Here is a 25,296-nt window from a genome sequence, read left to right as displayed (position 1 = left end):
GGCTCATGGCCCCATCGTGACCATCATTCCCATCATCACTCATCCCCCTCGAACCTGTTTCTGTTTCAACTTGACGCGGGATGCGATCAGAGAGGGGCGATTTGCGTGTCGGATCTAACTTGGGACTAGCGAGTAATCTAGATATGATGGTGCTTCGACGTGCGCACTGTGTATCCTCAGGCTGCGCATGAAGAATGGGCGAGACGGGCTGTGGGGGAGCGAGGGGGAGGGGAGTGGGAGTGGGAGTGGGAGGAGTGTCAAGTGTTGCCCTGGACTGGCCCAGTCTAGGCGTACAAACTACCAAAATCAATTTGAACTGAAAACAACTGTAAAGCCACCCGACCCAAGGGACTCGGGCCTCTCCTGATAAGAGATACCTTGGTAAGTATCGCGAGTAGTTGCCATCTACCTTTCCACATCCTATACCCTGGGACCATCCGATGAAGTACATCTTCCTATTCAAATGATATCCTGGTCACTTCCCCGTGATCGGAATCGGAATTATCAGGGGGGTACAGGCATAAGTTGTACAGTCGATATACGTCAGTCCAGAAACAGGGAACACAGACAGATTGCGAAAGAGTGGACTTCCCCCAAGTTTTAGCGCCAGAAGTGGGCTGAGCAGGAGGGTTGTAGTCCGAAGAATGGTAGACCAGTACTACCAGGATAGGGGGTATTCTGTAAACTTCAATGTATGTATATGTATGTGTGTATGTGTAAATTGATGAATTGATGAGATAAATTGCAATTGCAAATGTAAATGTAAATGTAAAATCAAATAAAATAAATGAAAAGAAAATGAAGTGGAAAAAGCCCCCGCCCCACTGCGTGTCCCCAACGCAGAACTATACGGGACGCACTGACGAGCATCGAAAGCGGAGTCAATGCAAGCCGCACCGGTTTTCCCAGGCGCTTGGGGTCCTTTATTTATCTTGTTCCACTTTTTTTTTTTCGATTTCTTTTTTTCAAGTGGTAACCGTCGTAGTACCCCCCTAATCCATTCTCAGGTATATTGCCTGGCTTATCTCTTCCTCCGAACCTTTTTTTCTCTCTCTCCCTCCTCCCATTCCTTCCAATCTTCCTTAAAGGACTGATAATCCAAGGATCCTGGCCCGATTCTCTCCAATCCTAACGGTCAGAGCGGCAATGGCTTGGTAAATTTTGCCTCCCGCCATCACGACTTCTTCGGTACATCTGAGGTACTAAGTGAGGTGATCGCCCTACTCGATCCTCCCATTCGCCCCCGCGGCTGCACCGGAGCTTTTGTACATTCTGCTTCCTGCTTTCTGTGTCTTTTCTTTTTCTTTTTCTGCATTTTACATTTTGCATTTTTTTATATATTCCTTTTTTATATTCCCCTCCCCCTCTCAGGCCTCCTCAAACTTTTTTACTCTCCCCCGTTTTCAACGTTGCTATCGGCCCACCTCTGTTCCCGCCGATACGCCATCTCGCCACAGTTCTCTATCTATATTATTCAACGGTAAGGCTCTCAAGGTTGATAAGCTTGCTGCCTTCCTTTCACTCTTCACTTTTTTCTTTCCCTTTCTTCCTCTCCCCATTGTCTCCCCGACCAACTCTCTCGGTGTTACTGTGTGTGTCGTGATACTTCCTCCCTTCCTCCCACTGGCTCTTTCCTTTCGCCATCTGGTGCCACCATCTGCATCCTCCCTGCACCAACCCGACTTCCGCTTCCACTCGTCTTTCCTCTCCCATCACCATCTCGTCTGATGTGCATGGTTATGCCTTTTTCCCTTGTCTTGTCCGTTTTTCTCCCGTCTCGCCACACTTTCTAAAATTAAAAAAAAGTATCCGTCCATTGAACTGACAGATCCCATTTCTTCCCATCCAGGACCTTTCGAGTCGACTTCTAATTCTCGAACTCCGTCATTCACCTATTCCTCTTCACACCCCCTTCTTGTGTTGAGACACACAAGTCGGCCGGATGCCATACACTGCGCCATTGAAGTCGTTGCTCTCCGCGCAGCACATCGAGTACAGTGATCCCTCTCAGGACACTCGCCCCGAGAGGCCTGGTCTGGCCCGATCTGCCTCCGCACGCGTGCAGAACTCCCGCAATTATTCCTCTACCTCGTACGTTCGTCGGCACCGCAGAAGCCCATCTATCTGCAACAAATCGGCCGTGCACTCCTTATCGGAACCAGCTTCCCGTGTCTCTCCTGTTATTGACCCCCATACCAGTCTCCGTCAATCCCCGCCACCGTTAAGCAATGCTGCGATTCCACCCGGGGCGGTGATTTCACCCCCCGAATCAGCACAGAACTCCGACGAGGAATCTTCACCTTGTGGAGAATTGAAGCTCGAGGAGCTCGAGGCCGCAGTACGATCGATTGAACAGCGAAGGGAAAGCTCACCGGAAAGGCAACCAAAGAGAATGGGTCCTGCTGATCAGCTGGGCACCGAGGCTCGATCCTCATCAAGCCAACCATCAACGAGAACAGACATCAAGCCACTGAAACCGAACCTCATTCGGCTTTCCAAAGAGGCCCGCAAAATCGCCCATTCCCGATCTTGCACCGAAACAGCGGTCGATTATAAGAGGGAGGAAGCACTGACAAGTTCGCCTGATGATAGCGATGCAGACATGTCACCAAAGCCACCTATGGTGCGAAAGAAGTCTGGCGAACTGGTTCGTCCAGCACTTCGACCTGCAACGGCTCGACGACGTCCTTCTAGCATGCCAGGTACCCCCGTGTTTGCAAAGGCCGTGCACTTCGACTCTCAACTAGAACATATCCGCCACTTCTTGCAGCTCGACCGACCTTTGGCTGTGAGTGCAGAGACATCGCCTGTTGACGACCACGACGCCGAGGACGAGTTTCCCTTTGGTAGCAGCTCGAGTAAGGGTGCTTCATCATGGGAGTGGGAGCTTCAACTTTCCAACTTTCCTAAGGATCCGTCATCACGTTCCACCAACCCCGTTCGCCTTGAGCGACTGTTCCTGTCTGTAGATAAGACGACTTTGATTGGATCGGTCGCGGTCGCCAATCTTGATTTCCACAAGCAAGTTGCTGCACGTTTTACCTTCGACTCTTGGAGAACGGTGTCAGAAGTGAGTGCCACATTTTGTCACGATATTCATCACGCCTACGGGAATGATGGCTATGACCGGTTCACGTTTGATATCAAGCTTGACGACCAAGCCAACCTGGAGAGTAAGACCATGATTGCCTGTATCCGATACAATGTCGCTGGTCAAGAGTACTGGGACAACAACAATGGCATGAACTACCGAGTGGACTTCCTCAAGACTCAGAAGCCGATGGTCTCCAGCCACCCATCTAATTCCAGGACATCCAGTGGCGCACGCCCTACCCTACCCCGCAGTCGATCCTTCACCGGCTTGCACACTCGTCCCCACTCTATGCCATCTTCGTTTGATGAGTCCAACAAGAAGGTTCCTTTCTCGAACCCTTTCAACTCTGTCAAGTCACCCCCTTTGAGCCGGGCTTCATCAAACGACATCGACACCGTTGGCCCCCCGAAACGACGCGAGAAGCCGAGCCAACAAGCATTTGGCAACCGCTATGACTTTGGGGCGTCATTGACCGCCGCGATGAAGACCAAGCCACCAGCCGATCGAACCACGCTAACCGCGCGAGCCCGATCGGGTTTAACTTCGGACGCTGCTCCGAGAAGTCCCGTCGTGAAGGAGCTGGAGAAGCCTGCCGTGAGCAATCATGCTCAGAAGGAGGGCCCGAAACCATCCTCACTGATGTCTAGCAAGCCATGCCTCGAGTCCTCGGTGTACAAAGAGTTGGTGGATAAGTACTGCTTTGTAAGTCACTTGTTCACCGTCCACCCTGGGGCTCGACTAACCCGATCATCTAGTATGGTACCCCCAAATCTTCGCCTCCAAAGCCCCAGAGCTTTTCAGTCAACGTGAATGGCGAGGCAGCTTCCAAGTATTTTTCTACTGGGTCTCCCTCGCCTCCTCTTTCACCTCGCTCCCCCGCGCCACTAGAGCCAGCCGCAGTTGAGGCACCTCGCGAGTCTCGTCCCGTGTCCTCATCGTCGCCAGCTGTTAGTCCACGATCTTCGCCGCGGGCATCCCCTTCCTCCATGTCCTTTCGCTTCCCCTACAACTCCCTGCAGAATGGATTCATGAAGGACCCTCAATCATCGCCAGTCATCCGAGGGTGAGTGTCATATTAAACGCTTGACCGTCACGGAGTCCGGTGCTATCCTTCCTCGCCCACACCCTTGCATGATGTTAACAGTTTCTTTAAAGAGACTTCGATATTTCTTACCTGAAGACGGATCGACCGATTGATTCGTATTCTTCCCCTCTTGTTGCCGATTGTTCATACCTTCCCCTCGTCGGTGCTTCGTGATGAACTTTTTCCCCCAACTTTGCATGGATGAGGTTTTCGCTCCGAAATACACTTGATGTCCGATAGTGGTTGCTCAAAGCTGTGGCGAGTTGTGAAATGATTTCGGTTCTTGCGATGTATAATAAACCGCGGGGACTTGGTCGTTAAACACTTTCTACGGCATTGGGCCGTCAGAATTTGCGTCGGGAGAAATTATCGACGTAAGTGCTGCCCAATGTGGCCCCAAATTAGCCACATCATCTGCGGGGTGTTTGAATATTCTCGAACACACCTGTGTTTGTTTTGATTACGCATGATGAGCACACGAAATTTGCACTTGTTTTATTCTTTGTTTTTTCTTTCCGTTATTGTCCTTATTGTGTTGCAAAGCGACACGATCATCCTTGAGGCCCCTTTTTTCGATTCTTCTCTGCTCGTTCGCAGATCTCCATTTTCTCTCCAAAAGTCACCTTTTAGTCTCGCCCGCCTCCATTTTCGATGCATTTGTGTTCGTTGGCCTGTTTCTGATTTATTTTCCTTGCATGGTGTTACGGGGTGGTTTTCTTGTTGTTTTGTGTTTTTCCCCTCTCATATGTTGTTTCCTTTGCGTGTGATGTTCCATCGCTTCTGATCCGATCAGATGGTAGGTTGCGATGGGTTCGCATGAGATATGATCCGCTGTCCAGAATGTCTACGATGTGTTCACAACGACGTAGTCTTGACATGGGGGTATGAATGAATGTGATTTGAACCATGGTTTTTTGACCTTCTTAGGTTGCGTAGATGAGTAGCGAGTAGTAGTGAGTAGAGTAAATTCCAGTTGGGTAGGGATAAATCCCAGCCACTAGCCTTCTCATGCCAAAATGGAATGGAATTAGTATACTACAATGTATACTATGTAAATTCTCCCGAGTGGCGCGCCGAGCCCGGCTTCAATACCAATGCCGTGCTCCATTGTGGATACCTTCCCATTAGCCCGAGTTTACCTAATATTCCCAAAACGGTTAGGCCGGGGCTTGTACTCCGTACAATCCACCCTTATCGCGGGAACTATCAGCACATGACTGTGCAGCCGTGCAAAACGGCCAGGCAGGAAATGCGGGCACCCCCCCCATGCTTGGAAAAACGCGCTCGAAACCTGCCCTTCATAACGCCCTTTTGTCCTGCCAATCACCGCCGCATTGCAGAATGCGAATTTCCTTGCTTAGATAATCCACCCACCCCCCGAAATCACGCGTAGTCGTCAGTCCCATATTTAAGTATTGCCCGATCTCCCCCCGCTCTTTGACTGGCTTCCCTTTTTTTCTTCTCTCTCTTCCATCCTCTCAACGCCCACTTACCACGCGTTTGTTAGTCACTCCGGCTACACCAATACGCAACAACCACCCATTTTCCATCAAATTTCCATCTAAATCCATCAATCCTTTTACCCTAGCATCATGACTGGACGTGAGTGGTCCCCCTATTCCCTTTTTGCATCGTCAACCCTTCGTGTTGTTGTCGTGAGGTCGTGTTGGTGATGCCCCTGGAGAACACGTGATGCGTGGTTCCTTCATTTAGTGCCTTCGTGCCTGAACTTCAGGGCAACCATGCATCTCACCTACCCAAATTAGGCTAGCCCACTCCATCTACTCCATCTACTCCATCCACTACCTTGACTTCACCGACCTCTGCCGAACTGATGACACCCACTACACCTCCCTCAATTCATTATCCAAAGCTAACCATTATCCACAACAGGCGGTAAAGGTGGAAAGGGCCTCGGCAAGGGCGGCGCCAAGCGTCACCGCAAGATTTTGCGTGACAACATCCAGGGTATCACCAAGCCCGCTATCCGCCGTCTCGCCCGCCGTGGCGGTGTCAAGCGTATCTCTGCCATGATCTACGAAGAGACCCGCGGTGTCCTCAAGTCCTTCCTTGAGTCCGTCATCCGTGATGCTGTCACCTACACTGAGCACGCCAAGCGCAAGACCGTCACTTCTCTCGACGTTGTGTATGCCCTCAAGCGCCAGGGCCGTACCCTGTACGGTTTCGGTGGTTAAGCAGTTGCCTTGCAATGCTTTTCTCTTTTGGACTTCTTGTCCGCCCATATTAAAGGCTGTTATTTAATGGTCCATATTGGGTTTTCATGCGTTATGGTGTGATGGAACTTGCTCTTTTTGTTTGGAATTCAAATTTTGCCTGACCGGGTCTGGTACGACTAGATCACGACAGAGCTGGGGTTTTGGTGGTTATGGTCTCTTGGTTATATGAGATTATCGGTTTTATCTTAGTGTTATCAACTCAATGGGATCGGAAAATTGTCCTTACCATGAATTATCTGGGGGGTAAATTCACATCAGTAGGGTCGTCTGGTAGTATGAATCACGCGATTATCATGCTATCCCTGTAGGTATTGTAAATTTCTGAATTTACCTAGTATACATGGTGCTTCATTTCCATCAACCCACCCTGCACAGACCACATGATCGGCATGATGTAATCGATCTCCGCAACCTCGGCCTTGTACTGCGACACCATCACGTTCAAATACCCCTTCTCACAATATCTACCGGTCGCTGGCGGTCCATCTTTCGCTGTCATCTAAACTCCATTGCGAATCATCAGAAATTGCATTGACAACCTATTCCGGCATCTGTATAGCTCGCCAAAACATCGATCTTCCGACTCTGGACGACCAAAACATCTGACATCTGACACCCGGATTCTTCCATAAAACAACGACAAGGGGAAGGGCCCTTCTACACCTGCACAATGCCAGAATTCAAACTCGAGTACGAGTCACAACTGGTACGTCTCATAACACCACATTCCGACCGCATACTCTAACAATGATGCCCATCGCCAGGACGCTTTCCACCCCTCCTACCGCTGGGAAACCCAGGAGCCGCAAGATGACTGGAAGGCCGCAGCCCTCCGAGGCCCCGCCTTGCCAGTCTTAGGAAATGCCGTCGCAGGTGCCGTAGGCTCAGCAATCTCCAGTGTCATCGTATACCCCCTCAGTGTGATCGTTGCGCGACTACAGACACAACAAAAGAAAGACAAATCAAAGGAAGGTTCCTCCGACGATGATGACGAGGAAGAATACAAGGGTATCGTCGATGCTGCATATAAAATCTATCTGGAACAAGGAATTGCGGGATTTTACCCAGGTCTGGCGCAGGATACCTTCAAGACCGTCCTGGATTCATTCCTCTTCTTCCTCGCCTACAATACGGTCCGACAAAAGCGGATAGTAGCCCGCGTAGGCGCGGCCAAGGCCGCAAAGAATAAGAACATCGTTCTTCCGATCCTCGACGAACTGGCCGTCGGCGTGGTCGCCGGTTCGTTTGCGAAATTATTTACCACGCCGCTGTCAAATATCGTCACGCGGAAGCAAATCGCCGCGCGCAAGGCGGGGAAGGGTAAAGAGGACAATCAAGAAATGTCAACCAGCGACATCGCAGCGCAGATTAGGGCCGAGAAGGGCATTCGTGGCTTTTGGTCCGGATATTCAGCCACGTTGATCCTGACTCTGAACCCATCTATAACATTCTTCCTGAACGAAGTCCTCAAATACGCCCTTCTATCGCGTGCGAAGCGCGAGCGCCCTTCTGCCGCGGTGACGTTCCTACTTGCCGCGTTGAGTAAGTCCGCCGCGTCGTCGATTACATACCCATTCTCTCTTGCGAAAACGAGGGCGCAGGCGTTGAGTTCGTCGCGGAAGGCTGCCGGGGTGAAGAGCTCGAGCTCGGTTCTTTCCGCCGTCACGCCGAAGATTGTTTCTACTGTTGGGACGATCGCGCGAACGGAAGGCATCTCGGCCCTTTATGCTGGTCTTGCTGGTGAGGTCTTGAAGGGCTTTTTCTCTCATGGATTCACCATGTTAGCTAAAGATGCTGTCTATGCATCTATTGTCAAGGGATATTACTTCCTTCTGATGCTATTCCGCCGCTACCCATCCCCAGACGAACTTATTCAGCGCGCGCGAGAACAAGCAGAGGAATTCGGAGAAGTTGCGCGCGAAGGCGCTCGTGATTTAGTCGAGAGCACGAAAGAGGGTGCAGAGCAGGCTCTCACCATCCATTCCGGCAATGTCAATGTTGATATCGGTTCTAATGCTGCGGCCGCGGCCGCGGCGTCTGCAGCAAAGGATGCTAGTGCTGGGCACGGGGTGGATGCTTCTTCCGGGCTGAAGGTTCCACCTCTTCACGAAGAGATTAATGAGACGGCTGAGCTTGTCGGTGACTATGTTGAGGACGAGACGGCTGAATGGAAGAGCTTCTATCATTGGTTCTGGGATAAGGAGCGCGCATATAATGCTGGGAAAGAATGAAGGAGGCTAGTGGATGTGTCCGGGTTGATTATAATGATACCACGCCTCGGCCGGACCAGATTGAGCCTGTGATCCATTTGATTATTTTCTTCTGCTTTGTATAGTACATAATTGCAATTTCTTTTTCTTGTATCTTCTCTCTGCACTTTGAGCAAAATTTCATTCTTATTTAGTACCACTGGGATGAAACAAGAATATGCTTGAACCTTGGAACTTATACATGAGTAGATGCCTGTCGCAAAAAGACTGAATTATCTTACTATTAGTATTACTCAAAGACACATAGAACCATGATCTTTCTCTCTTGGTTTGAATAGTTATCATATAATTGAAATGTAGGTACTGAAGTTCACTGGCAAGAAGGCCATTGATGCAAAACACCACCATATGTCCAACTCGAGTCACCATTGAATTCAACATATCACAAAAGCTTCAGGGCCGGATATCCCAGCAAGCTAAATATTCACTGACCCTTCCGCTCCTCAGACTGAATCTCCAGTCCGACAAAAGCAGCACGAAGCTCCTTACCACCCTCCCACAACACCCAAAGAGGAATCCAAACCCACAACGTATTAAAAAAGACCAAATAAAACCACATGTAAACCGGATCCTCCGTAGCTAACTGCTCACTACCAGTCAACCACTCCGGAGCAAAAGTCATAAAGCCCCCATAAAGCTCCGCAACAGCCAACGCAAGCGCAACAAACCAAAGCTTCGCCCTCGCAGCCCCACGCACCGCCGCACCAACCCGCTCACTCGAAGCCCGATAAAGCTGATAGCAGACGTAAATCGCGGCCGGACCCCCGAGGAAAACAGTGAGCAATTCCAGCGAGACGACCGTGATGTCTGCGCCTGCCCAGCGACGGTCCGCCTTGGCGTATTCCTGCCAGAGACGGCTGCTGGGCCCGGTGCCGTAGGCTGCGCCGTAGAGCCGGTCGCGTTGGTTTAAGAAGAAGGGCTCTCGTGTGTTGTGGATGCCCGCGATGGTCGTGTAGCTGAAGAAACATTCGTACAGGAATGAGCCCTCGATGAAGATGTGGGTGAGGGCGTCGTAGGCGTGCCAGAAGAAGAGGATGCGGTTGCGTGTTTGGGTGGAGGGGATTAGGCTTGTGCCGAGTATGTAGGCGATTGGCATGAAGGAGAGCGCGAATGCGATGCAGAGCATCGTTGGCGTGTCGAGTGTGAAGCTCTCGCTCGTCGACATGGTGGGTAGAATTGCGCGGAGCGCGCTGGTCTCAGGGGTATTAAGGTAGGATGAGGTGGGGTGGTATTGGGCGTGGAAAGGGCAAGCGTCGCAAAAGAGGGCAAAGAAGAGATAACTAGAAAAAAAAAAAGAATTGCGATGCGATCGAGATGTGGATTCAATTAAATTAGGGGGATGGCGATCACTAATTCTGCCTCAGGTGTCATTGCTGGTGGGGCGCGTAGCTGAAGAAACCACGAAACTAAGTGGAGAAAAGGGAGGGGACCAAGGATTAGGGGTTGTATCTATTAACTTATTTCTTTTCATTTGTAAATGCATAGTAGATATGTGATTTTGGAAAGAAAAACCTCATAATTGAGAGAATCGCTAATTGTCTTTCAACAGATATCAACAGCAGACATCGTAAGATCTGCAAGGAAAGGTGATTTAGATTGATTAACTGTCATCAAATGACTTCTGTCACGAGTGATGAAGATAGTCCTAATATTTTGTACTAATATTTGGATAGGAAATAATCGAATGTAAATATCAATTCCCCGGCAGCATCATGCGTAGTCCCCCGCATCCACGAAATCCGGGGAAATCCTGGGGTCCAAGCGAAATGTGAAGCTTCAAGTTCACACTACCCTTTCTACTACTCAGACCACGTAATCGACTACAATCCACATGTGAATCAAATTATACTCAGAATATCTCATATCTGCCTTCTTGAAATATGAGACGCGCTCTTCAAGGTCCCTTTTATGGGCTTTTTATTTAGTATCTTTTGACTTATCCGCCCTGGTATGTCAACAAATGCCAATACCTAGTAGCAGGTGCTACTACCAAATTTCGGAGAAGTGAGCTCACAGGTAGAAAGTCTCCGGGGTAGATATAGCCCCAGAAAAGGATAAGCTGCCAGTGGCACATTTCTTGAGATGACGAAATATACGAAAGATCGGCGGCGAATTGTCAAAGTAGCCCCCAAATCGCGGCTTGGCTCCAAGCGTCTCGTGCCCGACTAGGATTCCCTGCAAGATGTCAGCATGGCGAGGTCCTTTAGTAGGCCTGCAGGGGTCAAGTTTTCTCTCCACTGGCACCCTTATGTTTATTCTCTCTCTGTCAAATTTTCAATCCCTATCCTCGCTCTTGCTCTTTTCTTTCTTTGCGAACGAGTTGGCTCTATCCAACCCCCCCGAGCAACGGCTGGCAGCTTGCCACGCTACAAATACATTGCCAACGCCTGTCTGGGGCAAACTGAGGCTTACTTGGGAGGCTTCAAACTGCGGCACGGGCGCAAAGCTAAGCCCCCCTACGTTCGAAGGATGAAACAGAGCTCCCGTGCTTCACGAGCTTTCCTTTGACTCGGCGACATAGTATTCTTTGGGCCTTTGCGACATGCCATCAAATTGTGGTGTTCTCGACATTCCTGCTCTGGCCAGGACCACTTGGGAGCTCTACAATCAGTTTTACCCTTTGTCTAAAGATGCACCAGATGGATTTCGAAGCTTGATTAACGATTTGGGGTCGCTACAAGGCAGCCTGCGAACGCTCAGTGAAGATGTGAGCTCAAATGCATTCTTTTTCCAGGAGATGGATACAGGTCGAAAACAAGCACTAGAAAGATGTCTTAGCGCTTGCTACCAAACACTCCAACGCCTCAAATCAATTCTTGGACGATACCGCGACTTGGGTATTGGAGAAGGCCATACGTTCTGGCAAAGGATTAAATGGTCCACCCAGAGGGCTCAGATTGAAGATATTCGGTCTAAAGTCATTGTCCATACGTGTAATTTGAGTCTTTGCATGAGCTCCATTGGATAGTAAGTTCAAAGGGAATCTGAGCACGCCAATTATCTCTTTGACGCCACTAACAAAAACTAGTGCATCTCTCGCTCAGTTAGAGCAAACAATAGCGCAAGCAATGGAAGACGATGAGCACGCCATGTATGCCACGGAGGCATCTTTTAGGCAGGACTCCGATACTCTCACCTCCCCCCGAGGCATCAGAGAAAGTGTGTCCGAAGACGCAAGCGAGGATGATAAATACCACTCTGATCGCCTCCACGTTGCTCCGCTTCGTCAAGCAAGACATGGCAGCGGTAAACCGAGAAATACATCGATCTCCTCCGAGTCTATAGTTTCCGGATCTGACGGGTCGATTTTTGGAGGGACTACACCTACTTCTTCCACCTCTTTCAATACAACCCGTTCCCCTTCGCAGAGCATGATGGGCAGAATAAGCCTCTCTCGGAGCAGGTGCGAGCAGCTCTCCGACGGAACGATTGACGGTCGAACCCACGAAAAGGTATCTTGGGAAGACAATTCGGACATTCAAGATAAGCAGAGCTTGCTGGAGAGAAGCAGCGAGGGCTCCCAAGAAAACTCCCACCCTCGGGTTCTAGAAGCCGTTTCAAACGCCATGCATCAGTTACGCCAGGTTCGCCTCAAGGCACAACTTGCACGACCAATTAGGTATGAGCCACAGAATTCGGCACACACGCCAATACCAGAAGTTATCTATTTATTCGAGGTTTCCGTCAACGAAGAGCTCCGGGTCAGACGACTTATTACGCGAGATTGGCTACGAGTTTCTACCTGGTGGCTATTGAAAGCCCGTGCAACTCTCGCCAACTGCAGCAGGAGTAACTATATTAGCGCACGGGGCAGTTTGAGCCCGTCGACAGACTCGGCTTCGAGCTCTCACCAGGCCTACGTCGACCTGCTGAAAGCATCGTATATTCTTTATGACGTTGTTCTGAAAGACGAGAGCTCCGCTGCTCTCCTGACCGATGAGAATCGCAAATCAATTGCGGAGCTTTCAGAGGTACTTTGGTTTTCTCTCTCTAAAATTGGAGTCTATACGTGGTGGCTTCCCTTATACTGACATATTGACAGGGTATCACCTACGAGCTTTCCCAGTATACCACCCTCGACACACCTAACACGGAAAATATCCTTACGCAAAATTGCGCCATTTGGGAGTCTCTGCAGCCAGAAGAAACGCCTGATAGCGGTGGGGATCTTTCATTTGGCCTTGATAATGCACGATGGGTATCCGTTGATCAAGAAGATGCCGGTGCTGAGGAAGAAAACGTTCTCTTCAGGACATTTGTCAACGCTGGTATTGGAGGTAAAAAGTTCCGAATGCGCTCTAAAGGTGCCCCTTACATGCTCTTGTTAGCTACCCAAGAGGGTGAAAGTGAGCCCAAGATCATTCTGTGCAATCAAAGTGGATCGCTTTACCTTCAAAGGAACTGTAAGACTTTTCCCTCGCATTATTTTACTTATCTCTGACTCGATCGATGCACTAGTCGTGCCCGACGATCTGCCGCCAATGATCCAACTCGAAAATGCTACAAGGGCTGGATTCCCAGACACTCGAATTTCAAATCCATTACAGTTCAAGTTCGATAACATGAGCGTTTCAATATCCTTCCAGTTTGAGTCAGATCTAGGGAATTTCATCAACATCCCGAAGACTTACTTTGATGCCGTCTGGCTGAGAGAACCAATCGATTCTCGGGACTTTACCGAAAGCGTCATATTCAAGGGATCTGTTGAAATTTTGGAACAGCTGAAACCTCCAACTATGAAACCCCTGAATCCGCCAGTCACCATAGGGTCCTGCGAGATTCGTATCCTGGAAAGAGCCTTTGGGGAAGCTTGGCGGTCTACTCGAAGAGTAGTAATTACCCCATCCATTGCACAAGCAATGCCACGATGTCTGGAGTTTTTTATGCCATTAAGTGGTGTCCAAATTAAACACGAGGACAAGTCTCGCCAAGTTCTCCTCAAATGGTCTGATGCCTGTCAGGAACGATCGGACAAAACAGATGGAAATTACAATACTCTTTACTCGTATATTTACGACCGAAGCGCTCCAAATCTCGGATTCAGTCTCAGTTTTGGAACACAGCAAACCGCTGAGGATTTCGAAAAGGCAGTGATGGATCTGAGCTTCCGACCGGACTTTTCGTGGTCAGAGCCTAGTAGTTCCGGTCGCATCTACGATGTCGTTGATGCTGGAACTGAACATAAACAATACAAAGCAGTTGCCTTATTCCAGAATAATCCATCATGGCGATATCTTGATGTTTACTACATCTATCGCAATGCCGATTACGCCTACGAGCATTCATCTCTCAGTATCCGATTCCCTGCCATCTCCCATACGGATTATATCTCTACGCATGCTGATCAGCTTTATCGTGCCGATGAACCAGTTGGATTCTCTCATTGTGAGAAGAAATCTCAAAAGCTGGTAATTCATTTTGATAATGAGCCTGTCTCTCGCTCGTTTCTCAGTGCACTCTCGCCTCTATACGAGCTCGTCTTCTCTCGCCGGATTCAATCACTTTCAACCAAAGGCAAATCGCTGTTTGGCTCCAAGAGGTCTGGCAAAGGCGGAGCTGAAGCCCAAATTTGGCGTCGGGGCAATGCATTCCAACTTGCTGCGCGCTGGGATGATAATACTCCCGACAAATGGTTTACCATGTCTCTACCCTCTGATTCTTCCAATTCATCCGGAGAAGGTACTCGACTCAGCTTCCCACGCCTGCCTTACAGCCGAGGAACAGTTCTGGATATGGCGAACATTGTGACACGCAATCCCAAAACTATGAATGTCGGTTCTCGAGAAGGAGCCGTTTCAATTATTTTCCAGACATCTCACGGTAAGCATTATATGATCTCACATTCTACCAGAGGCCATACTAACAATTTGGGTCTCATTCACAACAGATCGAGAAGACTTTCTGGCAGCCTTGAAGGGAAGACCGTCTTAAATCCATACCCCAAAGTGAAAAGGGATGGAAGCTGAATCATTAAATCTTTCGGATTGATCCTCTCGCTTATGCTCATATACTAGTGCAGATAGAAGCTATTCAACTTTGGCTTTTGGCCCCAAGATGTGATCTATGAGTGCCCCAAACAGTGATTTACATCAGCATCCACTTCCTACAGCCAGGGCCAAAATGGTATTTATTTCAGATCCATCATTACCGAAACCGATTCTACTGCCTTGTAATAGATCTGAGCGTGCTTTAAGAATGTATTTAAACTTGATATGAACTTTGGAACCTTGATACTAAGTTAAACTTTTGAAGGCCGTCATCGTTCAGGGCGCCGGTGGAATTCTGCCCAGGTGGGCATAAATGCTTCAAGTTCGAGAGCAAATACTACGCAACTTTGAAACCTTGGAATTCCGTATAGGGAAGTGTTTGCGGAAATAATCAATCAACTTTAACGAGAACGTGGTGGGCAATCTAAAAGCTTAAGTAGTGACTAAATGAGTGTACAAAACTCAGTTAGGAATGGACGATGGCATTAACCCTTCCTCCGCTGCTTTGATCTGCAATGCCAAGTACTTGGAGTAGATGCGACACAAGGCGAGATTTCCGCCCATGAACCAAAAGTTTGGATGACCGCTAGGCCGCCAAATCTAAATTTATCGATGTTAGCTTCCATGAACCGGCTAGGTAGAATCTGAAGTAAGATCGATAGCACTCACTGCATTCAGCTCTCCTTCCTCGTCCAGGTCCCAGACATCATTGCATCGTTCTGCGACCTTGTTTCCCATAACCTTTTGCACACTTGTTTTCATATTGTCATATCCTGTGGCGAGTACCACAACATCTGCGTTGAGGTGCGTTCCATCCTTTAGCACAAGAGCATCGGGTGTGAATCCGGAGATACCCTCCGGGCTCTGGTGAACCTTTATTTTCCCATCAATGATTAGCTTGCTGCAGCCAACATCAACATAATATCCACCTCCACGTGTGTAGTAGAGTCTCGCAATCCCTGATCCGTCAATGCCCCATTCGAGTTTGAAGCCCGCACGCTGAAGGCCTTCGATGGTTTCTCTTTCCTCATCTGCAATACGCTGTGTCATATCTTTGTTGAGAGCAAACTGAACTGGGAATGGTAGACTTTCGCCTACTATATCGCTCTGTTCGGTGGGTGGTCTGTTCTTTTGATTAGAATCAATCAAGTAATGCCTAGGTGGTTAATGTTGTTTCAGAAACTCACCCATTTTCACAATGCATTCCTTCATGAAGAATGAAAACACCCTTGTCTAGGGTCAAGACATATGTACCACTTCGTTGCAACATGGTCACCTCTGCTCCATTCTGGCAGAAGTTCTCAGAAATATCATGGCCACTGTTTCCAGTTCCAACAACCACAACTTTTTTGCCTTGGACATCGTACTTCGATGCATCTTCATGTTGGCTCCCGTGGTAAACGGTCCCCTTGAATTCTGCCTGGCCTGGAAAAGAAGGAATCAAGGGCTCGCCTGCATGGCCTGTGCAGAATACAACATGATGAGGTCGCACTGTCTGTGGCTTGCCATCGCGCACGACTTCCACAATCCATTCACCCTTCACGTCCTCGTAGCACGTATTGACAACCGTGGTTTTTGTCCAAATATTAAGCTCCATTATCGATGCATAATTCTCAAACCAATCTGCCAGCTTGTCCTTCGGAGTAAACTGCGGCCAGTTCTTCGGGAAAGGGAGGTAGGCTGTATGGGTAAACTCGGCAGGGTCGTGCGTGACAAGAGTCTGCATCTGAATTAGAAATGCTTTCTGACTGAAGATTTACAGCGGAAACTCATCGTACCCGATACCGGTTCCTCCAATTATCCCCGACTCTATCGTTCCTCTCGACGATCAGAGTCGAGACACCAAGGGATTGTAATCGAGCTCCTATGTTGAGACCAGACTGGCCTTGTATGGATTAGCTTTCATGGTCGGAAACCTTTGACCTGCAACTTACCGGCTCCAATCACTAGCACCTGAGGCTCATCCTCCAGAAAGTCAAGTTGGCGTTGTCGGCGCTCAAGCCAAGTTCCTTTTTCCACGCCACCAGGCATGGAATCTAGCGTCCCGTAAGCGCGCTTTGGTCCTAGTGGCTCTTCAAACCCCTTAAGTTCCTGGAGGGATGTATAGACAGAGAATGCTTTCCATTCTCCGGGCTTTTCCTGGGTCAATCGTAAAACCCCCGATCCCCGACCAATGCGTGTCTCGAAATGGAAGAGAGAGGAAATCCACGCAAAGCCAGTGTCCTCTTTGACAACCTCAAGCTTTGGTTTAAAGTGACCGGTATCTTCGAGCTTGAAGGTGGTAATTGGTCCAAGGTTCTGGTTTTGTCTTAGGAACTGTTCAATCCTTCCGTTTCCATGAATAGTACGAAAGTCCCACTGGAGCGAGACGATATCGCGCCACCATGAATCTTCATTGAAAATGTCCTTGATCTGCGAAAAATCTCCATCTTGAAAAATCGATTCGAGTTTGCTGAGCCAACCCTGTGCTACTTGATGCGGATCCACGGTGGAGTCAACAGGCGCTGTCTTAGGAAGCTCAATAATGTGGTCGAACTGTGCAGCTGTCATGTTAACGGATGGGCCGTTGAAGTCGCAAATAAGGTCTGTAGAAGAGGAAATGAGGTCTCAGAACCGGTCTTCAATCAGTTCAAGTAGAAATTGTTGAGTCTGAGGAGGACTTACCTGCCGCCGCTCCACGTCGCGTTTAAATAGACTCTAATGTCAACACGCTGGAGAATACATTTCATCATCTGCCCCTCCCCTTCCCACCTTCACGCATGATGGACAAGGAAACTCCGTGTCGCACGTTGTTCTCATTGCTTCCCCGTGTTGGTCAAGCACAAAAATACGAGAGGCCAATCAGCTCAACTAAAGCGGGCCATCTCCAAGCCGGCTTTCAAACAAAGACGGGGGCGCATGTGGGGAAATCCCCAGATCAACGCCAAACTGTGGGGGAAGTTCAGGAATATACTCGGTCTTGCCTCAAATTTTCGGTTTATTTCCAACGGCAACAAAGGGTTTCATGACCTCCGAGTCCGCAAAGTGAAGGAGATAGCCCGAATATTGCTGACGTTGTTTTCCTCGTCATCTCTTCGCAGGGTCGGCATTCTCTCCGCATTTCCCACTACGCACCAGCTTGAGTGCGCACAGTCTTTGGGGCCAGATTGAACTCACAACCCCTCGATACCAACATGTCGGCCAAACCGAATGCCGCGTCAGTCGACCTCATTCTTTGAATGATGATCCTAGGCTAATGGACATCCAGCTGCACTACTTGCCGAAGCCGCAAGGTCGCTTGCGATCGGCAAAAGCCAAACTGTGGCTTTTGCACCAGAAATGAGTTTGAGTGTCAGTATGCGGCGGGACGACGGCCCGGTGTTCGGGCTGGCTATATTGCGAAATTAGACCGACGTTTAGGTATGTACTTCCTCGTGGTATATTTTGTCTTGGTATGCGATCTGCTAACTTTGTACCAGTGGAACTTGAGCAGCGAGTACACATGCTCGAGGGAAACAATATCTCTCAGGGTTAATCATGCCAACCCGATACCGGATATCAACATAAAGGCTAATAATCTTCAGGAGACTCGGCGAATAGTCAAGAGATGTCCACCCCTATCGCTAGCGAGCCTGATATAACACTATCCGGGGGTGTCTACTCGCCAGATGAAGATCTTCCTGTCTCCCATCCACCTAACAGGCCGCTTCTCGCCTCTCCAAATACGAGCTTAGAGGCAGAGCCTATTTCTAGATGTTCGGCTCAGTTTGATCCATTGTCATATCCCGTCTTGTCTGAGCTTTGCTCTATCTGGTTCAAAAAATACCATCCATGGTTTCCGATTCTGCATCAGCCGTCATTGACCACCTCATTGCAACATTTGGAATCTCTAGAGTCTTCGAATCAGTATCTAGTTGTTAAAGCCATCTGTGCAGTAACACTAGTACACCATGAGTCACCGCTGGTTAGCATGGATGAGCTAAAGCAGTGGTCAGATAACCTGCGCGATGCTATATGGTGCCAAGCATTGAAGCAGGTTTCTCTTCAGTGTCTGCAGTCTTTACTAATTCTCTCGAATCTTGATTATGGGGAGGGCCGATTTGAGCAATTTTGGAATTTGATTGCTCTATGTAAACGGTCAGTCAGTCTGCCCTGTCTAAGTCGCTTAGTGCTTACTGAATCAGCATTTCGTCTCAACTTGGCTGCGGAACATTGGTTAAAAAACAAGTGGAACAGCTCAGCTTATCTGCATCTGTGCCTCCACGCCTTCATCCGCTCTCTACTACAATTATTGATCGAGAAGAACGGATCCGAGCATATTGGATGTCTGAAATGTTAGACAGTATGTCAACTGTCGGTGTGGACTGGGATACAGGCTCATCACCACCAATACCAAATGGGATCCTACCTTGCAGCGACTCCTTGTGGGCCTTCCCCGAGCATATAATTAACGTGTGGTCATTTGGTCAATTCCGGTATTCTTCGGCCTTCTCGCTTTGTATCATATTTGGCACAAATGAGCTGTGGTTCATTCATCACTTTCTTCAGAAAACTTGGAACCTCGGCAACACCCAGGACCGTATCCAGTGGCAAACTGAGGCTCAAAAGATTGATGAACGCCTCACAGTGTGGCGTGAAGAGTTTGTTGCGGCCGTTTATAGACTGATTAATGCTGAATATGCCGAAGAAGAGCGTGCCGAAATGGATCCAAACATTGTGCTAACAAATTGTGTGCTTGATGCGTATGTTCAGCCCTTTGTTTCTGGGGTTATTTTCGCTAACTTCTCAAGGGCCGTCATTCTTCTCTTCCAGAGAATGTCTACAATTCCTAAAGAAATTGACCCGTCTGCAGAACCGGTGAGAGCTCCATGTCGATAGTTGTATTCCATCCTCTTAACATTTCTAGTGGCAATACGCAACAAATCGCTGCATTTATGCCTGTGACAACATGGTTTTCAAAGTCAACCAGATGACTGACGAAGAGCTGAGTGTCAGTAATCCACACTTAGTGTTCTGCTTGTTCACTGTCGCACGGTACTATATAGGTATTTCGATCCTAAATCATTTATTCCTTGATAGAATCTAACTTTCCACAAGTCTATGCGAAAACAGTCAACGCTGACGTTCCGAGCGGTGTGAGGTCCATGGCGTATGCCCTACTTTGCTCAGGTAAGCGATGGTCATTGGCTTTAAGATACGAAAGCATTATCCGTACTGCAATTTCGGAGCATAGATCTTTGATTTCGGAGTCATCACTGCCCTCGCGATTCTTTGATTTGCGATATTCTACATTAAATATCAAGGACGATTTGCGGGCTTGGTGTGATAGCGGGCTCCATGTTTCACCGGGAATGGCAGTTTAAAGATGAAAGATCTATTTTATATGAATGCTACGAATTTTTAATCCCCTTATCATGAAAATTTCAGCCATATTTTCGAATCACCCGTTGTCTAGCTGTTTTCAAATATATATCGAGGGCATTCCAGACCCATTATGCGCCCAAGTAGACAATCTCGTATCTAATTGTATTAAAAATTCTGGTTGTAATGATCTTACTGTCTGCAAGACGGTGGAGAAGAAGATGATGATGGTGTATTCTTTCCCGGAGGGAAGGAAATATCTCGCCCGTCACGTGGACGGGCGACTAAGACTAGAGACACCTAACTAAGTGCTAACTAATAGAGCGCATGACAAAAATTGAGGGGTTTAGAGCTTTATCACCTAAGAAAAGAAATCATATGGGAATTTATCTCGGCTCTCTAACTCGCGGGCCGTCTCCACCCCGGCGCGGGGTAAGTAGATGCTCCTTCCGTGGACCTTCAGGGAGACGGCCCGGTAGTTTAGATTGCTGTCCAGTCGGTCAGGTCTTGGGTGGTCCAGGGTGTGGTAAGTGTTTATGCGGGGAAAATCCGGGGTTGACTAGTATACGACTAACCCTTTTTGTGCCTGGTTCAAAGGATGCTCGGCGATCTCAGCGACATACTTTAAGTAGTGACAATGCCCTGATTTCCCAGCTATTGATTCCGGCAAATCCTGTCAAACTTGCTTCTGACTAGTTTTTGAACATGTTAGACGGCTATAGTCTTGAAATAGCGTTAACCGGCGCCAACTCGGCTGCTCAATCGTGGTATGGGTGGGATCAGGTCGGTGTTCCTGTTCTCCCTATTCTGAAGCCATGTCTCCCATCTCAATACCTTGTCTAATGCCATCAAACAGGGTGTTGTCGCCGGTCTTCTTATCAGTCCCGATTTTCTCAATGTCTTCCCTCAGACCAAGGTCTCGTCAGTCCAGGGAATAACAGCAAGCTGCTTCTCGGTATGACCACAACACTACAAATCTACGCACGGATGCTAATCATTCTGAAGCTTGGAAATCTAGTGGGCTGCTTACTTGCAGCATGCTACGGTGATCGCCTAGGCAGAAAGAATACATTAAGATTGGGCGCCCTGATCAGCGCCCTTGGCGCTGTGCTGCAATTTTCCGCATATTCATTCCCTCAACTTATTGTGGGTCGGGTCATAAACGGTGTAGGAAATGGTTAGTACCATCAGATTGATCCTGATCTTTCTTCGGCGTTCTAACTCTTCTTCTTCTTCTTTGCTTTTTTGCAGGAGTGACCAGTTCGACATGTGGCGTTTTCCAGGCAGAGTCTTGTCGCAGTGATCGCCGTGGCAAGCTATCCGTGATAGTTGTTCTCCATAACGTCGTCTTTTACTGTGCTGCGACATGGTTGACATTGGGCTGTTCTTTTCTCCGAGGAGGATATCAATGGCGACTTCCTTTAGCACTACAGGTACTTTGAATTACTTTTTCCAGTTTTCACCTACGCGAGCGCTAATATTTCATGTACTATTTCAGCTTGTGCCATGCACGGCCCTGGTGGCACTCCTTCCACTAGTTCCTGACTCTCCGCGGTGGCTCTTGATGCAGAATAGAAATCAAGAGGGCTTGGAAGCTATACGACGCTACCTCGGAAAAGGACTAACTATCGACGACCCTCTTGTGCAAAGTGAATACCACTCGATCACCGGTGCCATTCTTATCGAGCGTGAATCGGAGATCTCATTTACTCACGTTTTGGCTCGACGCGATCGATCCGGCCACTTGAAGCGACTTTTGCTTGGATGTGGTGGCCAATTTATGCAGGTATGTGGTCCTCGCTTTAATTTTCGAAAAATTAGCGCTTAATCGTTCATAGCAATTCGGTGGTATAAACGCTCTTAATTATTATTTCACCATTATTCTCATGAAGAATGTCGGGATGAATGAAATGATGGCTAGGATTCTTACTGGCTGCAATGCTACATCTTATATGATCTCGTCGGGGCTATGCTTTTGGTTAATTGAAAGATGCGGACGCCGTGTCCTCATGCTGGGCGGACTATCCTTCCAGTGTTTAGCATATGTGATGGTTGCAATCTCCATCGCTCTGCTTGACCAAGCCCCATTCCAGGTAAGGGCGAACAAATCTCTTCTAATTTATCTTAAGCTGACGGTTATTTCAGTGGGGAATCGTTGCTGTCTCATTCTTGTTCTTCTATTACGCAGCATTCGGTTGCACTTGGGGTATGGTGCCATGGGTTTATCAGGCAGAGATTAACTCTCTCGCCATGAGAACTGTCGGTGCTGCATCTGCGACTGCAACAAATTGGGTAAGGATTTTACTCCTTTCTAATGGTTTTGTTTCCATGTCTAACGTCTTGTTAGCTGGCTGGGTTCATATGTACTCAATTCACCCCGACCGGGATCGAGAATATCGGCTATCGATTCTACATCAGTATGTCGTTGAATCGAAATACAACTTTTAATAAGAACTGACTGTTCTCTAGTATTTGCTGTGTTTAACCTTGTATTCATATTTGTGGTTTACTTTTTATACCCTGAAACTGCGTATCGGACACTAGAAGATCTTGATGTCTACTTTGATCGAGATTTCTCATCATCCCACGATTATCCCGATACATGACAAGGTAGCCAAGCAGTCCAAGCGCCCATTAGAGGCAATGGAGGCAGAAGCACTACGCGTTGCAACCACCAAGGCTATTGATGCAAAGCTTACGACAGAGCATATCGAGGATATTGAGAGGGTTGTTTAATGAGGTCATATCATTGAGTTGAATGTCTGCTGTGAAAGACCATCTATACCAATAAATTTTTATGCAGTCAACCATTAATCCAAGCATCTTTTCACACATTTCCCTGGCTCTAAGCGTGAAAAAAAAATTTCTTCCAGGCTATCGTAGACAAGATGCCCAAGATGCCCTCGGCCTGTAAAAAAACAAGAAGCAAAAAGAAACTCTCCCTCGGGGAATCGAACCCCGGTCTCCCGCGCTTATCGGTGTTAATGACAAGCGGAAATCATGACCACTAGACCAAGGAAGATGAGATAGTCGAGTTACTGCTCGACCACTTGGGGGTGGTTGATATTAGCTGTGTCTTTCTTTGCTATATGGACAGCCTAAAGTATGCCCTAATATACTAATTCCCAACCCCCAACCCTGCGACAATTTGTTAGTTACCACACCACACTACTTCTTCATGCTATTATTTATTTTTTGAAGTTCAAGTACTAACTACGACAGACTACTGGGCATTCAACTAAATCTGAAGAAAACTGCTTCGGTCATATGATTTACAATAAAGTATGTGCTTAAAATGAGTTGGGTAACTACCAAAACAATCAAAGCTACCCATCTGCAAACTATTCCTGGTCCATGAAAATTTTACGGAAGGTTATTTCCAGGGCTATTTGCATCCTTTCCAATGATGTACAGGAATTCCAAGCCCTGTCTTGCTAGGGTCTCTGGTCATGCGACGCGCCCGCGGTGATGACCCGGGCGCTCAGCCGAGCCCGCTTGACCTCGTCATCGCCAATGGTCACGATTTGAAATTGGAATCCCGCGCTGGGAGCTATGAGCTTTTTCAGAGAAAATTGGAGTTTAATACCAAATATTCCGACGATTAGGTACACTACCTTCCAAGGTTTCGTGATGGTACTAATTACTAGTAGTATTTAGTGTAAGTATCGTCATTTTTGCCAGTGCCAGCCTGAAAGGGTCCTCTGGAATATATCTCCAAGTTCGCCTGCTACTAAGTTCCTGGAGACCCATTACCGAGCCTTTCAAGCCAGGGCTTTCAACAATTTCCCAACCCCTCCGAGTCCGACACGGGCACTGACAGGGCTGGGGTTCAAGTTACCTGCAATGCCCCCAGCCTGAGGGTACTAGTAACCCTGCATTTTCACTACCCCACATTGCCCAAAATCCAGGGTCATTCCAAACAGCGAATGATATTGAAGTCACCCGGGCCTGGGGCGCACCCTGACCCAGCATGTGCGAGTCTAAACTTGAAGGCCTAGGGGAGTGTTTGTCGTCCATTTATAATGCTGCTACCTGCCAGCTGAAACCACTTGTTCGGTTCTGCACATCTCATTCTAATCCTGCTGCACAGCCAATCCACCCACGACACCCATGATGGAGAGAGAGTCACTTACAGAGCCTCAATACCGCGAAATTTAAATTCAACTGGATCGCTCTATGTCAGCACCAAAGATGCCGTCTCTTCGAAATCACAGAAGACACCACTCCTGGCCCCACTGTGGCTCTGAAATATGCATGCGAGAGCCACGCAGGCTCGAGTTACGTGTTTCCAAGCCTGGCACTGGATCCCCTGGTCATACACCGTGGTATTTTCAACAAGCAGCAGTGGTTCCTCTCATCATGGAAGAGCTTGCCGACGACGACGCCGAGATGGCAGGTATCGTACCGTCGCAGATGCCACGAACGCACCGGATTTGGTCTCGACCTTTACTCAAGGACAGAAATGAGGACCTGGAAGTATCTGAATCTATGATCGAAGCCCGCAAGCACGTTCATCGCAGTCTTCTTCGTCGTCTGATTCGACGACCCCCACTCGATAAGACTCGGTCGCTGTTTGTCATGCCAACCATAAATACTCGAGATCAGTTCATGATATCGGGTTGGATGCCTCCGAGAAGCTCTGCGCGACCGATCACGATGACAAGTAGACGTCCAACGGTGCTATCTGTGAGTGAAGATATGAAATTTCACACAGAAAGACGGCATAGACGGTGCCATTCAGAGCAACCACGTGCATGGAGGAGACCTAGTGCCACGCTGTGGACTCTACAAGAGGAAGGGGGAAATGAGGAGACCGGGCCAGCGAATCGTCGTATTGGAGTTTGAATGCATGTTAAGTTCAGGTTCGAGCAACATTTTGAAGGGACCACAAGAGCAAGAGCATGAATTTCGAAATAGTAAATTAGGAATAAGGCTAGAAAACTATATGTAAAAATGGGCGCATATCGGATATGCTATAATTTATGCAGATTATTGATTCATTCTGATAGAGCAGAAGATTTGCTGGGCTCCAAGGTTCTGTCAATCAGTATCGAGTGCTTTTTTGTGGATAGCCCGACAAAACACCAGATCTGTCTCATAAAACCAGTCGATATCGAGATTATCTTGCCCATCTGCACAATCATGGAGCGTCGTAAATTATTTCAATTGCTGCTTGGCACGAAAGGCTATATCGAGAATCAACAACGGACCGCAGGTACAAAAACAACATACATGAGATACTTATATATTTCCGAGTAGCCATACGAAATTTGTTTGAGTTATC

The 25,296-nt window shown here is 48.2% G+C and overlaps 8 protein-coding genes across 8 annotated transcripts; 6 read left to right on the top strand and 2 right to left on the bottom strand.

Annotated features, from left to right (window-relative positions):
- Positions 1 to 1,942: 1,942 nt before the first annotated feature.
- N7533_005578 (protein phosphatase regulator GAC1) lies at positions 1,943 to 4,352 on the top strand (the record flags this gene model as incomplete). The annotated part of the gene is made up of 3 exons (XM_057102228.1): positions 1,943 to 3,796; positions 3,850 to 4,157; positions 4,250 to 4,352. The coding sequence occupies 3 exons, from the start codon at positions 1,943 to 1,945 to the stop codon at positions 4,350 to 4,352; spliced, it is 2,265 nt and encodes a 754-aa protein (XP_056961858.1).
- Positions 4,353 to 5,770: 1,418 nt separating this feature from the next.
- Positions 5,771 to 6,373, top strand: N7533_005577 (histone H4; the record flags this gene model as incomplete). The annotated part of the gene is made up of 2 exons (XM_057102227.1): positions 5,771 to 5,780; positions 6,072 to 6,373. The coding sequence occupies 2 exons, from the start codon at positions 5,771 to 5,773 to the stop codon at positions 6,371 to 6,373; spliced, it is 312 nt and encodes a 103-aa protein (XP_056961857.1).
- A 712-nt stretch (positions 6,374 to 7,085) lies between these two features.
- On the top strand, positions 7,086 to 8,646 carry N7533_005576 (putative mitochondrial carrier protein; the record flags this gene model as incomplete). Its single annotated transcript, XM_057102226.1, has 2 exons — positions 7,086 to 7,121; positions 7,180 to 8,646. 2 exons carry the CDS (start codon positions 7,086 to 7,088, stop codon positions 8,644 to 8,646), a joined length of 1,503 nt encoding a protein of 500 aa, XP_056961856.1.
- Positions 8,647 to 9,109: 463 nt separating this feature from the next.
- Positions 9,110 to 9,850, bottom strand: N7533_005575 (EXPERA domain-containing protein; the record flags this gene model as incomplete). Its single annotated transcript, XM_057102225.1, has 1 exon — positions 9,110 to 9,850. The coding sequence occupies one exon, from the start codon at positions 9,848 to 9,850 to the stop codon at positions 9,110 to 9,112; it is 741 nt and encodes a 246-aa protein (XP_056961855.1).
- Positions 9,851 to 11,227: 1,377 nt separating this feature from the next.
- On the top strand, positions 11,228 to 14,616 carry N7533_005574 (uncharacterized protein; the record flags this gene model as incomplete). Its single annotated transcript, XM_057102224.1, has 5 exons — positions 11,228 to 11,652; positions 11,714 to 12,656; positions 12,728 to 13,088; positions 13,144 to 14,505; positions 14,573 to 14,616. The coding sequence occupies 5 exons, from the start codon at positions 11,228 to 11,230 to the stop codon at positions 14,614 to 14,616; spliced, it is 3,135 nt and encodes a 1,044-aa protein (XP_056961854.1).
- A 518-nt stretch (positions 14,617 to 15,134) lies between these two features.
- On the bottom strand, positions 15,135 to 17,222 carry N7533_005573 (flavin-containing monooxygenase; the record flags this gene model as incomplete). Its single annotated transcript, XM_057102223.1, has 5 exons — positions 15,135 to 15,272; positions 15,342 to 15,795; positions 15,860 to 16,392; positions 16,451 to 16,557; positions 16,607 to 17,222. 5 exons carry the CDS (start codon positions 17,220 to 17,222, stop codon positions 15,135 to 15,137), a joined length of 1,848 nt encoding a protein of 615 aa, XP_056961853.1.
- Positions 17,223 to 17,845: 623 nt separating this feature from the next.
- Positions 17,846 to 22,748, top strand: N7533_005572 (uncharacterized protein; the record flags this gene model as incomplete). The annotated part of the gene is made up of 17 exons (XM_057102222.1): positions 17,846 to 17,868; positions 17,920 to 18,071; positions 18,131 to 18,181; positions 18,236 to 18,788; positions 18,995 to 19,393; positions 19,442 to 19,508; positions 19,558 to 19,696; positions 19,749 to 19,820; positions 20,725 to 20,795; positions 20,869 to 20,967; positions 21,018 to 21,189; positions 21,632 to 21,798; positions 21,851 to 22,105; positions 22,158 to 22,304; positions 22,360 to 22,429; positions 22,482 to 22,501; positions 22,557 to 22,748. The coding sequence occupies 17 exons, from the start codon at positions 17,846 to 17,848 to the stop codon at positions 22,746 to 22,748; spliced, it is 2,649 nt and encodes an 882-aa protein (XP_056961852.1).
- Positions 22,749 to 24,371: 1,623 nt separating this feature from the next.
- Positions 24,372 to 24,857, top strand: N7533_005571 (uncharacterized protein; the record flags this gene model as incomplete). Its single annotated transcript, XM_057102221.1, has 1 exon — positions 24,372 to 24,857. One exon carries the CDS (start codon positions 24,372 to 24,374, stop codon positions 24,855 to 24,857), a length of 486 nt encoding a protein of 161 aa, XP_056961851.1.
- Positions 24,858 to 25,296: the final 439 nt, after the last annotated feature.

Source organism: Penicillium manginii, assembly GCF_028828005.1.
Source record: "Penicillium manginii strain IBT 31320 chromosome Unknown utg000004l:1.0-7231830.0:1.0-7236170.0, whole genome shotgun sequence".
Classification (NCBI taxonomy): Eukaryota; Fungi; Ascomycota; class Eurotiomycetes; order Eurotiales; family Aspergillaceae; genus Penicillium; species Penicillium manginii.
Note: the sequence above shows the minus strand (reverse complement) of the source record. Positions and strands in the feature narration are given on the sequence as shown.